Raw genomic sequence first — 14305 nt, forward strand, 5'->3', positions numbered from 1 at the left:
GATTTCATCCAGTTTTTGAAACCATGTGATGGCCTTTGAAAAATGATCATTTCAATATTCCTCTCTTCCTCCTATGCGATTCGCCCTCCCCCCACCACCCTTTCAATCCATTCTCCTCCGGGTCCTCGCTTCACCGTCAGGGCAGTCCGCGGTTGTGTTGTAATCCGTTCCCTCGGCGCCTTGTTACCTTTTGGCAGTAACGATCCCCGCCCCTGCTGTTATCATTAATTCACCGCTCAGAAAAGAAGAGAGGAAAAAAAAAAAGTCTCCGGCTCGTACATATACATCAACCTTCTCATTTTATTCGCATCTGCGAAGCTCTGGTCCGGGGGCCCCTGAAGCTTGAGGGCCCCGGCCTGGAGACCCGTGTTATAATGAGACAGTCTGTTAACAAATCCCCTTGTTACAAAAAAAAAAAAAAAAAAGAAGTAGAAGAAGGAAGGAATAATCATTGTCACGTGGATCTGACGCGCAACTAGCCTTTTTGATTTAGATTTTTTTCATTATTATTATTATTATTGTTATTGTTATTATTATTATTATTATTATTTCTGGGAGATTTTTCGCGTCTCCTCAATCTTATACTTTAAATAATAACATCTTCTTCAGAAACACCAACTTTATGTCCATGACGTCACATTTCGTCGCTTGTTGTGGGATTGTTGTTGTTTTTTGTCCTCGTCAGTTGTTGCGCGTTGAAGTTGTGTGTTTCAGGCCGCTTTCAGTCTCTCGGAATTAAAGGTTTTTAAATAAGGAGAGTCGCTTCCGGTTTTGGAGTTTGTTAGGGTTTTTTTGTTTGTTTGTTTCTATCTGGTCAGAGGGACTTCCTCCCGCTGGTCCAGCGTGACGGCGGACGACTTGCCGAGCACCGACGGCGTGACGAACGTCGTCACGAAAGCGTCCGTCCTGCTGGTGGGTGAGCAGCTGAAGTCCGCGGGCGGCGCTCTGCCGCCACCGGCGGCGGCGGCCGGACTCGGGTGGCAAGCCAGGCAGGAGCAGGGGCTGCCCCCGGGGCCGAGGCCGTGGCCGGCCGGGCCCTGGTACAACGACGGCGGCCTGAAGGCGCACAGCAGCTCGGGCCGAGGGTAGGGGTGGTGGTGGTGGGACAACATGCGGAAGCTGTCCAGGGAGCGTAGCGGGCTGGAGAAGGGGGTGGCGGCGGCGGGTGAGGAGCCCACCCCCACCCCCAGGTGGGAGTAGTAGGGCAGCGGCAGGTGCGAGGGGAAGGGGTAGGGGGGCAGGGTCCCGGCGGCGGCAGCAGCGTGGCTCATCATGTAGGTGTAGAAGGCGGGGTCGGCTGGGTGGGGCCACGTCATGGCCAGGCGCTGGCGCTTGTCCTTCATGCGGCGGTTCTGGAACCACACCTGGGGGAAGAGGAGGTGAGGGATGGGGGGGGGAGACACGGAGACGCGGCCGGTCAAACATTAACCGTGAGTGGCCACATGCAAGAGACAGGAAGTCGCAGAGGAACCTCGTCACGCTCAGTTGGGTCCACTAGAAGCGGGTGGGGTTAGGTGGGCAAGGGGGCCTCGTTCGTTTAAGTTAGACTTCCGGTTGGTTTGAGGTCGATGGAGGCAGATTTGGCAAATCAGAACGAGATCAAATCAGTGCTTTGATCAGTGCTTTGAGTCTTTCTCTCAGTCGGGCTCAGTTGAAATTCAAGGCCTCTGTCCAGTTGAACTGACAGTTTTGTTGCTGAATCGTTGCTGCTTTTTTTTTTTCTTGCTTTTTTTCTTGAGCCAACTCAAGCCGGTTCCCCCTCGTTCAGATCGAACCGAGATCCAGCCACGAATGCTTGCCTCACCTTGATGGTGGTCTCCGGTAGATTCAAGGCGGCCGCCAGCTCGCACCTCCGCGGCCTGGACACGTAGTTCTCCCGGTAGAATTCCTTCTCCAGCCGTGCGATCTGCTCCCGGGTGAAGGCCGTCCGGTACCGGCGGATCTGGTCCGCCGAGTAGGACAGGGAGGCCGAGTTGGGGACCGACATCCGGTCCGGCTCCGAGCCGCTCTCACTGGGCCGTCCGGGAGAATCCACGTCCCGACCTGAATCAGACAATGATTTATCACACCGAGACTCAAATAATAACAAGCAATTTAATTGAACCATATTGTCAATTTAAATCAGTTCCATATATATATATATATATATATATATATATATATATATATATATATATATATATATACACTGTTTGATTTTCGTTTGTTTTTTTTGTTTTTTTTTTACCTTTTATTAAATATGTCATGACGTTTAAAAGTTAAATTATTTCTAAATTGTCACAAAATAAATAGGATTTTTAATTTTCATTTATTTTTAGCATTGAAAATCAAGTTGTATTTTTTTTTTTTGACTCAGTGTCCTTGAATCAAAGAAAAACAACCATTAAATATTTCATTTAAAAAAATCAAAATAGGAATTTGCAGTCAAACCCCAGGAGGTTTAATTAAAACATTTGCTATTTTCTGTAAACCGTGCAAAGGTTTTTGTGTTGTTTTTTGTTGTTTAGATTTTTTTTTTTGGTGCTCTAAGATGCTTTAACGTCTCGACTCCCCTGTTATTGGCCTCCAGACTGGTGGTTTGCATAAAATCCTGCATGCAGCAAATAAAGCTGCAGACTCTCCACGTCTGGTTTGGTTTTGGCTGCTGGGATTCTCCAGTCACCTCAGCGCGTCTGCAGCCGCTCGCCGGTGCAGACTCACTGTTGGTGGTGCAGACTCACTGTTGGCCTGGCAAACCTTTTGTTGTCAATGCGACGCACATTCTTTTTATTTTTATTTTTTTTTACGGTGTATCTCTCGATACGCTTGAATCCGAGCCGCGTGCTGGATTGCCTACTTGCCGGCACATTGCTTTGACATGCTCGGTCCCCACCCCCAACACCATACCACCTACACCACCCACCCACGGCTCTTTGCCGGCTCCGGTTCCCTACCTCTCCCCGCCGGGTAGTCCATGCTCTCCGGCGTGCAGCCTACGTCAATCTCCTCGTAGAAGTCCGACTCGGTGTCCGAGCTACTGCCGTCCCTGCGGTGTCTCTCTCCAGGCGCGTTCCTTCGCGCGCTCCCCACCTCTTCCTCCTGCTCCTGCTGCTCCTCCATCAGCAGCAACTCGGCTCGCTCCCGGGAGAAAGGCGCCAGCTTCCCCTGCGGTGGTGGTGGTGGCGGCGGCGGCGGCGGCTCCCTGGCTGGGCTGCTGCCGGTGCTGCTGCCGTGGCTGCTGCCGGTGCTCTCGGTCGGCGGCAGCAGCAGCAGCAGCCCGGAGCCGCTCCTGGTCGGCTGGCCTCCTTCCGCCCGCAGCAGCAGCAGCTGCTGCTCCTCTCTGCTGTCCATCACCGGACCTGGACGAGGACACGGAAGGAAGCTTGGAGCGACCGAGACTCCTTTCGACTGCAGGAGGCAGCAGTGCGGAGCGGTTGTAAGAGTGGTGCTGGTGGAGGGGGTGGAGGTTTGTGCAGCAGCAGCAAGCTGGTGGCGGAGAGTCGAGGGGCTCCGGTCCGGTGTGACCCTGCAGGAGGAGCGGCGGAGCTCTGGAGGACTGACTCACCGTTCAGTCTCTCTCTCTCTCTCTCTCTCTCTCTCTCTCTCTCTCCCTCTTTCTTTCTCTCTCCCTCTCCTTCTGCTCAGCTGTCAGTCCGAGCAGGACACTCGTCATGACGGCGCCCCCCTTTCCACCCCCACATCCACCCCCCCTTCGGTGATGACGACACGCATTGATTGCTTGTGTGGTAAACGGACGTAAACGACGGGGGGGGCTTTTCAGAGTCTTTATCAAAGAAAGTCATTTGATTTGATTGTTGTTGGGTTTCATGAATTCGCTTATTCCACTGTTCCAGTTGTTGCTTTTTAAATGTTCACGTCTCATATTTGACATTTGACAGCTGAGTTTTTATTCATGGTCTTTGATCTTTAATTTCTATCCATCAAAAATGATATATACCTCCGTAGCAGTCCACCCACGTTGTTCTCGCTCTCTCTCTCACTCTCTCTGCGTTGCAAAGTGGAGTCAAGTGGAAGGTCCTCAGAGGTCACGTGCTGCGGTCAGAGTTGAGATGATGTGGCGTTGGATGCCCGGAGCTCTAACCGACAGGCAACAGACTGGAAACTTGGACACGGAGTCTGTTGTCGTGAAGGCAGCATTTAAAATCCTGCGAGGCCACAAAGCCATGATTTTCATCTAAAAGTTATTGAAGCGCGCCAGTCAGTGACTGATGAGACTCATGATGATGGTGATGTTGACGACGACGATGAAGGGAGTCAGAAGATGAACAGCTGCAGGTTCGACAGGCACCTCGAACCTCAAGCCGCAGAGTGACAGAGATCCACAGCAAACACGCATTTGCCCGGTTGTGACTGGTCTGACGCACTCCTGCACATGCGCAACAGCAGGCACGCACATTTATGCGCTTGCCTTACCCCCCCACTCCCCCCACCACCCCTGTCCTCGGCTAAATCAGCAGGGTTATAAATTACAGTTTAGCGTCCAAAACACAGATGCTTCACGTTTGCAGCAGATCCGCTCAGATTCTACGATGTGCGGTGAGAAGGAAGGGGGCGGGGGTCAGGGGGGGGGCTGCTGTGATGGTCACGTGATGCAGGGGGAGAAAGAAGAAGGGGGGAGGGGGCGGGGCTTCGAGTGCCGGAGGAGCAGCCTCCGCTGTCCTTGTGCGCCCTCGCCTGTCCGAAGGTGGGAAAAAAAAGTCCCAGCAGCGGCAGCCACGCCCCCCCCCCAACTCCCCAAACGGTGTGTGTGTGTGTGTGTGTGTGTGTGTGTGTGTGTGTGTGTGTGTGTGTGTGTGTGTGTCGAGGACTTTTGCTAAAATAGAATGCGTGCAAGTCGCTCCAGTCAGTTGCGTGTGTCGTTGTGTTGTGGGTTTTATGTGCACGTCACTTTCGCAGGGCGCGGAGTTTAATTCCCTCCGTGTGTGTGTATGTGTGTGTGAGTGAATTTGGCACGTCGTCGCTCGCTTTTTTTTTTTTTTTCTTCTTCTTCTTTTTTTTTTTTACAACGTTAAGTGTCCGCAGATTGTTTTGTGGCTCGTTGCGCAACTCCAGTTCTTGGCCAGGGCAGCAGATCGTCCGCAGATAACATTTAGAAGGGGCATTTTTTGCGCAACACGTGGCCTTGTGGCTTTACAGTAGTGTCAGTTATATGATGTGTGTTTTAGATAGTGAAGGACAGTGCGATGGCGATTGTTGTTGTCACCTCGCTCACTACTGCGCGGAGGAGTCACTGTGCGGTGCGACGAGACATCAGGGGGGGAGAAGAGTGGGGGGACCGCGTGCCCGGAACGCCCCTCCCCCCCAATTCCCTCCAACACCTCTTTAATAGCTCTGCGCAACTTGAACTTGACCACTTGAGTCTGCGCATGTGCGCGTTTCATGCGACTTTTAGAGGAGTTTTGCTGCCAGGACGGAGATACTTGCGTGAGTTTGGAGGATGTTGGAAGAGGAGGAGGAGGAGGAGGAAGAGCCTCTTCCTCATTACCGCGGCCGCTCCCGCCCCCGCTGCTCTAACTTGGCCTTGAAAACGGGCTGACGCAGCTCTATAGTGCGGCGTTAACTGAGTGACCTTGAAGCCCAAGGTGTAACTATGACTCCTCGGCTAAACATCTCCGAGGAGCCGTGACTTCCACTCCGTTCTGGTCTTCTCCCTCCCTCTTCCTGTCTCTGAATGACGGCTCGGCTCGGCTCGGCTCGGCTCAGCTCGGCTCGGAGAGCAGCCGACTCCACAGTCGTGTCATCTCCCCACAAAGTGGAAACACATCCTGGGCTTGTAGTAGCAGCAGCAGCAGCGGCGTCACGCCACAGACCTCCAGGTGCAAAAACCTGTACGCCGTCTCACCAGAGTGACGTCACTCTGCGGCGTCCCTCCATCTTTATTCCCTGCTTTAAATTTTTTTTGTTTTTTTGAAAACCCCTTTTGACCGATTGTTTGGACTTTTTATTTATTGATTTATTTCTCCGAACGCACCGAGGATTTTTCCGCACTGGCTGAGTTTCAACAAAGGTCCATTTGTTTTATGGCACTTCCGGCTGATGTTGACGTTTTGCAACACCCGTGTTGCTTCTCAACTGATTAGCACGTGACTGACGGGTTGCTGCGCGCAGCACTGACTCCCATCCAAACTAGACACAGCTTTTTTTATATATGTATATATATATATATATATATATATATATATATATATATATATATATATATATATAAACCAAAACAAAACAACAACACAATAATCAAAGATGCTGCAGAATATATATTTTTTCCAAAGTGGTGATGTGAAAATGATTGCAAACAAGAACAAACAGCAGACATGAGCGTATGAATATATATTTTTTTATTCGTCGTCTATCACCAAATGGTCCCGGCTCCTCAGGCTACATTAATAAACTATATTTGTGGCGTGAGCATAATTTTAATTTGTGACCATTAAAATGCAACAGTCATTGCACTCATTTCCCCTGAAAGGAGTTTTTTTGCTGCTGCTTTTGAAAAAAATAAATAAAAACAAAATAAATATCTTCTGTCAAATTCAAATTACACGGGCCACAAATGTTTCCACTTTCATTGTTTAGACAACTGGTTGGTTATTAAAGGCCAGACAGCTGCTTAAGAGCTTCTGCCCCTTTTTCCCCCGTTAAATTTAAGTGTTTCTGGCGAAGTGGTGGAAAGAAAGTCCGGGACTAATCACCTCCTTCAAACCGATTCAGAGTTTTCTGTTTAATTTTTAAAACTAATAATGAACGAACATCTTAAAATTAAAGAAATGGTAGAGGGTACACGGGAATTTGTCTTTTTCTTTCTTTCTTTCTTTTTTACACATATACAAAGAAGTTTTGATTTTTATTTCATATATCTGCATTTTCTTTTAAAAATGTCTTATTGTGAATCCAAAGGTCGTTGCTTAAGTTTCACGTCGAAATGCTGCAAGCAAAAAATTATAAGTGCCATTTCTGCCTTTCTGATGAAAACAAAAACATTCCTGGATGATCAAAAAGTCATAACTCAACTTCTAGGCGCAGGTAGAATGCAGAAATTCAATTGAAATCGAATTTTCAGGCAACAGATCCAGAAAAACAGCAACAGAGCGAGCTGGAGGTTCCTCTCAAACGCTGAGTGAACTTGAACTTGTTCTAACATATCTACGATATATATATATATATATATATATATATATATACAGTATGTAATGTCCGAACACACGACTCCCACCAGAACGATTTCCACATGCAGCTTAAAAGTTGGATCTTTAGCAGGCCGTAAACGCAACATTTTAAGGGTGGACTTCTAAAAGGAGAACGTCAGGAACACCTCGGCAAAGTGTGTGTGTGTGTGTGTGTGTGTGTGTGTGTGTGTGTGTGTGTGTGTGTGTGTGTGTGTGTGTGTGTGTGTGTGTGTGTGTGTGTGGTCGGTCAGCGGTTCTGTCCTCCGACCACATTCGCCTCCTGGTTCTTAGTATTATTATAATTTTATTTTCATATTCGTAACTTCACTGCAATAAAAACGCGTGTCGTCGTCGTCATCAGACGCAACTTTCGACTGCGCGCGCCTCGTCTGGTGCAGCCCCGCGCTTTTATGAGACAAAATCCGCCGTTCAACCTAAAGATTTATAGCAGCAGAATGTTGCCGCAGGAATAAACGTGCTTTTTGGTTCTTCTTGTGCCTGGGGTACCAGTGTAAACACGGGGTGGGTGGGTGGGTGGTGGTGGTTGGACCTTGATCATGACCCCCGGGGGTCTTTGCTGCAGAACACCGCGGCCTCCTGGGAGTCTCCGGTCCGCTCCTGTAGAGACGCAGCTAAAATCCAGCCGGATTGTTGTTGACTTTGCATCATTTTTGGTGCTGAAATCGCCACCGCCGTTGGTCTGATCTGCGATGATGACGTCACTCGCATGGGTAGTTGGGTAGTTTTTGTGTGTGTGTGTGTGTGTGTGTGTGTGTGTGTGTGTGTGTGTGTGTGTGTGTGTGTCGTGGTCCAGAAGTCGATCCAAAACACGGGACCATTTCATCCGTCATCTCCTGACAACTGCAGCCGCCGCAGGCAGGCGTCGCGGCTCCCGCCGTTTTCCGTTGATTTTGGAAGCCGGATTTGCCTACCTGGGAGCAGAATGGGGGAGAAGGGGGGGGGGAGACACGCCGCAGGGCAGTGAGCAACAGCCAAAAAGGCCGCGTTGAGTTGCTGTGACTCAGACGACAAACTGCGCGGGATGATTTCATGATTTCATTTTTCCTCGCTGGCGTCATGTGATTGATTCCCTCCGAGCAGTTTGAACACGCGGCGTGTTGGGTTATTCTTATTATTCTTATTTTTGATTTATCGTGCTTTTACTTCCCCCCCCCCCCCCCCCACACACACACACACACTCTAACACCACCACAACCCGCAACCAAAGAAATAAAAAAACGAATCTATAAATGATACGATAATAATATTAAACGCAGCGTTTTCGCGCGAGTTGTTTGTTCACTTCATTACTGTAAACTAGAAAAAATCTGCACCAAAACACACAAACTCAATAAAACAGAAGCGGTTTGTCTCGGCGAGCAAACGGCTGTATTCATTTATTTTATTTTTTTTTTCAGAATTTGAAAGTTACGTAGATTTTTTTTCCCCTCCAGGTTATAAAATCTTAAGATATGTAAATGCAGTTTTTAGTTGATCTTCACGTTGTGTAGCAGCAACCTCGAGCCGTCTCAATAATTGCTCAGTTTTAATTCAGAATGTTGCACTTTTACACCTTTGTTTATACCATCCCCCCCCCCCCCCCCCCAAAAAAAAAAATAACTGCCGTGTTGTGTGGAGGAAAAATGGAACATTTAGAACAAACTGGAAAATCTCAACCAAAAGTTAATGAGTCATCTTTCCGCTTTAGTTATTTAAAATGGTTTAATTTGTAGGTCACAATTTCTTTTTCTTTTTTTTCCTTTTACTCTTTAAGTCAGATTTATTGTCCTTTATTGTCCCTCCGTGATATCTTGGTACGATTATCTTTTGAGTTTAGAAAAATTCAATTAGTCCTAATAAACAGTTTGAGATGACAAGAAGAAATCTTGATCGAAACCTGCCGTCGCGCGCTGCCGTGTTTTCAGGCGCTGTCGTTTCTTGGACCGAAGGGCAAAAAAACACCTCGACCAAAACTGGACAAAAATTGTGAACTACGAACGAATACATAAGTAAAACATATTTTTTTTTTTTTGGATAAATCAATAAAGAAAAATGCCCTCATTCTGAATCTGGTAACAGACCCAGTTTTTATTTCATTGTCAAGCTGGTCAATTTCTTCCAGAACAGAATAGACACAGAACCACTGGTCGTAAACACAAACTGGCAGAGCAACACACACACACACACACACACACACACACACACACTGTTTTCACACTTATCTGTCACAATGAGATACATTAAAAAAAAAAAAGCACCCAGAAGATTCCACAAGCCAACAACAGCAACATTATTCCACCTACGCTTTCAAACGCCGTCGTGCAGAAACACGCGCCGCTCGGGCACACACACGGACTAGTCCGCGTGAGAGAGAGCGCGCCGCGCGTCGGAGAAAACACAATGACAGTAAAAGTTTAATGTCCTCCAACAGCTTCCCCTCCAGGACGGGAATGCTCGCCCCCCCTCTTCCGCCACTTTCAGCCGCTCACTTGGCTTCAATAGCCGGACGGGCCGCTTTCAACTTGACCTTGGCCTCCAAGACCCAGACGAGGAGGAGCAGCAGCAGCAGCAAGGAGGAGGAGGAGAACCAGGCCGAGGTTCGGTGAAAAGGAAAAGAAGAAGAAAACCTCTCCACGCCGTCCCGACTTCTAGTGCCTGGAACCGGATCACACGTGCAGATCAGATCGCACCTGAACGAGAGAGCCTCGTGCGTGTTCAATACTACGCGTTAACGCCGCCCCCCCTCCCCCACACCACCACCACCACCACGCTGCACTTTACCTGCAGGCGTCATGTGACATGAAATATTGTGTATGTTACAACCCACCGCCTCGATCCATGGCCACACACACACACACACACACACACACACACACACACACCGAGAATGAGGCCGGACAGGTTTATTCCCCCGTGTGTGTGTCGTTTTGACGTCAAAAAGGAACGACTTCTTACTTCTCTTCACTCTTCTCATCGTGCTGCTCTCTTTCTTCACTAACTGCTGTGTGTGTGTGTGTGTGTGTGTGTGTGTGTGTGTGTGTGTGTGTGTGTGTGTGTGTGTGATAGTCGCTTGCTGCAGCCATGCAGACGAAAACCCGGGCCGTGTCTTTTGTGTGTGTGTGCGAGCGCCACCAGCAGTTTGTCGTGCGCGCGCCAGACGCCTGGAACAGATGTGTTGGGAATGTTCATTTTCATTAAATAAAAAATAAATAAATAAATAAATAAATGAAAACCCTCTGTTTTCAGATTGTTGTTTCACATTATTGGGAGACTCTGCCTGCTTCCGGAAACGGGCGACTTGCCATTTTGAAAGGCAAACTATGGTGCATAGTTTTTAAATCTGTAATGATAATAATTCAAACTCTGCATTGATAATCAGTCTTTGAGCTGCAACACCTTGTCACGCCCTCAAGTTAAAAATAAACCAAAACAAAAGCAAACAAAAAACTTCCAAACGCCGCACGGTCACCTTGTTTCGCCTCGCGCTTTCCTCCTCCTTTCAATTATCTCTTGCTGGCTGATGTTTACCGTCCTCTTTGCATAGACCCGGGGTCACGTGACCGAGCCCTCGCCCAATGGCGTGGCGCCGCGGCCGCTCCCGTGCGTCAGCGAGGTTTTGCCACTGATAGTCCCCAGCAAGCACAATCTCCTTCCCTTCAGTCCCCGGGGCCGCGCACACAGAAAAAAATCGAGCCAGAGCAGCAGCAGCGGGAACGGCGGCAGCAGCAGCAGCAGCGGCGGCGGCAGCAGCAGCAGCAGCAGCTTCGTCCTTCTCCCCAATGTGGCGGCGCCGCGCCGTGCTATGACCTCGTCACTGCTGCTCCGTCCGCGCTGGGTCGACCCGTCGGTCATGTTCCTTTACGACGGCAGCGGCGCGGAGGACGCGGCGGCCAAGAAGAACATGGAGAGCAGCTTCTCCGGCGGCAGCTTCGCCGCCAGCCAGCAGCAGTGCCGCAGCCTGATGGCGCACCACCCCGCCTCCCTGGCGCCAAGCGCGGCGTACGCGTCCGGCGACGTGCCCTCGTCCGGGCTGTTGGAGGCGGCCAAGCAGTGCAGCCCCTGCTCGGCGGCGCAGAACTCGTCCAGCGCCTCGCTGCCCTACGGATACTTCGGCGGAGGTGGTGGTGGCGGCGGCGGCGGCGGCGGCTACTACCCGTGCGTCAAGCCGTGCGCGCCGCAGCCGCCGTCCGTCTACTCCGCGGCGGACAAGTACGTTATGGACGCGTCTTCAGGCGGCGGCGACGACTTCGCGTCGCGGGCCGCCAAGGAGTACGCCTACTACCCGGGCTACCCGCCCCCGTCGGGGCACTACCAGTCCGTGGGCGGCTACCTGGACGTGCCGTCGGTGGTGTCGCCCGAGGCACGGCACGAACCGCCGCCACCGCCTCTGCTAACAGGGCTCGAGCACGGCTACCAGCCCTGGAGCCTGCACGCAGCGGCGGCGGCGGCGGCCGGCGGCTGGGGCGGAGGGGTGTACTGCGGCAAGGAGCCGCAGCCGCCGCAGCCCGGACACATCTGGAAGCCCTCCATGTCAGGTAGGGTTGACCCCCCCCCCCCCCATCCACCCCGCACACTACCTCCCCACCCCCCACACAAACCTAGCCACTCCAGACCCCTCAGACAGAGCCGCCGTTTTGACGGGATGTGGGACGGATAACAACCTGCCACCATGCCAGCTCAGCTGCGTTAACGCACCTGATGTAGCGTTAATTCCAGAGAACAAAACGTTCCTGCTTTCGTTCAGTGTTTTATTTTTTTCTTTAGTATTAGTGTAATTTTAGTAAATCGATTCTGACCCGATGCAGCGTTTATATCGAACATTTAGTCCTAAGAAAACGTCTCTGAAATAAATTTAACTTCATCTGGGAAAGAGCAGGCAACGTTAATTTATCGGCCCAGATCTTTTTTTTTATTTATTTTTTATTGTAAGTTTTCATACAGAAAAAGCAACAACAAAGTGACTTTTCCTCGGAGGGTCATGTCAATGCTGTCTGTCTGCTCCCCCACCCCGCAGATGCGGTGTCCCACCCCGGGGGAGAGTCCGGCTCGTACCGGCGCGGGCGCAAGAAGCGCGTGCCCTACACCAAGATGCAGCTGAAGGAGCTGGAGCGCGAGTACGCCGCCAACAAGTTCATCACCAAGGACAAGCGGCGGCGGATATCGGCGCAGTCCAACCTGTCCGAGCGGCAGGTGACCATCTGGTTTCAGAACAGACGCGTCAAGGAGAAGAAGGTGGTGAACAAGCTGAAGACCATCAGCTAGTCTCACTTCCTTCCCTCCCTTCCTTCCTTCTGCGGGTTATTATTTTTTTTATTTTATTATAATTATTTTTATTTTTAAAAGATTTCTTTAATCACGGACACCATATGTGGGAGGCCCACACAGAGACACTCGCGCACGGCTGGACTTGAAGGTGTGGAACCGTTTGAAAAGACAACTCCTGACTGAACGTGATTTATTTTTTTGTATTTTTTTTTTCTTCATTTTTTTTTTCATTTTTTGCGCCAAATGATATCCCGGAGCTGCTCTGGAACAAAAAGCCCCATCGAGGGCCTCAGACTGTGGGAGCCGCAGGTTCCTTCTTCACTTGTAAATTTCTGCCGCTTGCGGGATTTTAAAAAGCAACCAAAACTTTTAAAATAATGATAATAATAATAATAATGATAATAATGATAATAATGATAATAATGATGATAATACTGTAGCTGCAGCGAGTGTGTTTTTCCCTCTTTTGTCATGGTGTGTGTGTGTGTGTGTGTGTGTGTGTGTGTGTGTGTGTGTGTGTGTGTGTGTGTGTGTGTGTGTGTGTGTGTGTGTGTGTGTTGCCACCGAGCTACGCCTTTATCTGCGCCTTTTTTAACGAGCGTATTAACCGCGGATATTCGCGCTCGGCCGGTGGCGGTGTGACGGATGTGGACCTCGGCGAGTGTTAAACATTAAACTCTGCTGGCTTCCTTTTCGAAGAAGGAAAGAAAGAAAGAACGAAAGAAACCCAACAGGAACCCAACCAAACCTACTCGCATGCTTAACCTGCGCAAGTCAGTCACATGAACCCGGTGCTCTTGCTCGACGTAACTCTTCCTCTTCCTCTGCTCAGATAATCATTCGGGATTTGTGTTGATTGTCCATAATGGTTTGTGTGTATTGTTCCCCTCCTTTCTCTCTCTTTCTCTCTCTCTCTCACACGTGTGCGTGTTCATGTGGTTGTGTATATACAGTAAAGTGAGACATGATATCCTGGGCTGTGTGTGTGTGTGTGTGTGTGTGTGTGTGTGTGTGTGTGTGTGTGTGTGTGTGTGTGTGTGTGTGTGTGTGTGTGTGGGCGTGTGTGGGCGTGTGTGGGCGAGAGTGTGTCTGAGGTCAAAGTCCGTCCCAATAAAATAACGAGTCCTGCAGAAAATCAGATTTTTTTTTATTCTTTTCTAAATCCAAGTGGCCCTGAAAGATTTAAGACCGTAAACATATAAACCGCTTGCGTCGCTTCCAACAACACTTTTAGGAATTCTGAGAATGGTTGAAGATCGTTTGTGATGGAATTTCGCTCTCCTTTAGATTTGTGTTTCCGGAAAAAAGCAGAAAAAGATGGATCATTTTCTGAGTAATGTCGGTTGTTGATGGAATGTGCGGGGAAAGTCACTTTGGCTGGTGCGGAAAAAGAGACAAGGCTGCTGGGAGATGGCGCGTGTGTGCTGTTATATGGGCCGACATCGCCATCTAGCGACAATTTTGTGATACAACGCCCAAACTCAAGTGGGCCTGTCTTCTTCACACTAATAATAATAAAACGATAAAAAACAAAGATGATAATATCAGGGCGATATTATTAATCGCAGTTGGTATAACAGGTTGCATGTGAGGTCTTCAAACAGTAGAGGAGGTTTCAAACTTTACTTCACTTTAATTATTAGCACTAGGACCTTTTAAAGCGGGGAAAATACACTCTTATCGCCTTATCGTTTTTATTGTCTGATAAATGACGATGGTTTGTAGAATAAACAGTCATTTGTAAAAAGATAATGAACTTGATATTCACCAGCGGCAGTTAAACATTTTAATTCGCACGTTCTTACACTATAAACCCGTGAATTGTTTTGTTTTTTTAAACGGCCAATCAACCATTTCGCCAAAAATCTTGCTGGCGA

General features: G+C 49.2%; 2 protein-coding genes across 2 annotated transcripts; one reads left to right on the plus strand and one right to left on the minus strand.

The window, feature by feature from the left end:
• Window positions 1-517: 517 nt before the first annotated feature.
• On the minus strand, window positions 518-3575 carry evx1 (even-skipped homeobox 1). Its single transcript, XM_076044065.1, has 3 exons — window positions 2934-3575; window positions 1805-2043; window positions 518-1364 (listed from the first exon to the last, which is right to left on the minus strand). Exons 1-3 carry the CDS (start codon window positions 3328-3330, stop codon window positions 807-809), a joined length of 1194 nt encoding a protein of 397 aa, XP_075900180.1. The 5' UTR covers window positions 3331-3575; the 3' UTR covers window positions 518-806.
• A 6950-nt stretch (window positions 3576-10525) lies between these two features.
• hoxa13a (homeobox A13a) lies at window positions 10526-12975 on the plus strand. Its single transcript, XM_076044314.1, has 2 exons — window positions 10526-11698; window positions 12178-12975. The coding sequence occupies exons 1-2, from the start codon at window positions 10966-10968 to the stop codon at window positions 12423-12425; spliced, it is 981 nt and encodes a 326-aa protein (XP_075900429.1). The 5' UTR covers window positions 10526-10965; the 3' UTR covers window positions 12426-12975.
• Window positions 12976-14305: the final 1330 nt, after the last annotated feature.

Source organism: Nelusetta ayraudi, unplaced genomic scaffold (assembly GCF_046127955.1).
Source record: "Nelusetta ayraudi isolate G7.1 ecotype Tasmania unplaced genomic scaffold, CSIRO-AGI_Nayr_v1 ptg000079l, whole genome shotgun sequence".
In the NCBI taxonomy this organism is placed as follows: domain Eukaryota; kingdom Metazoa; phylum Chordata; class Actinopteri; order Tetraodontiformes; family Monacanthidae; genus Nelusetta; species Nelusetta ayraudi.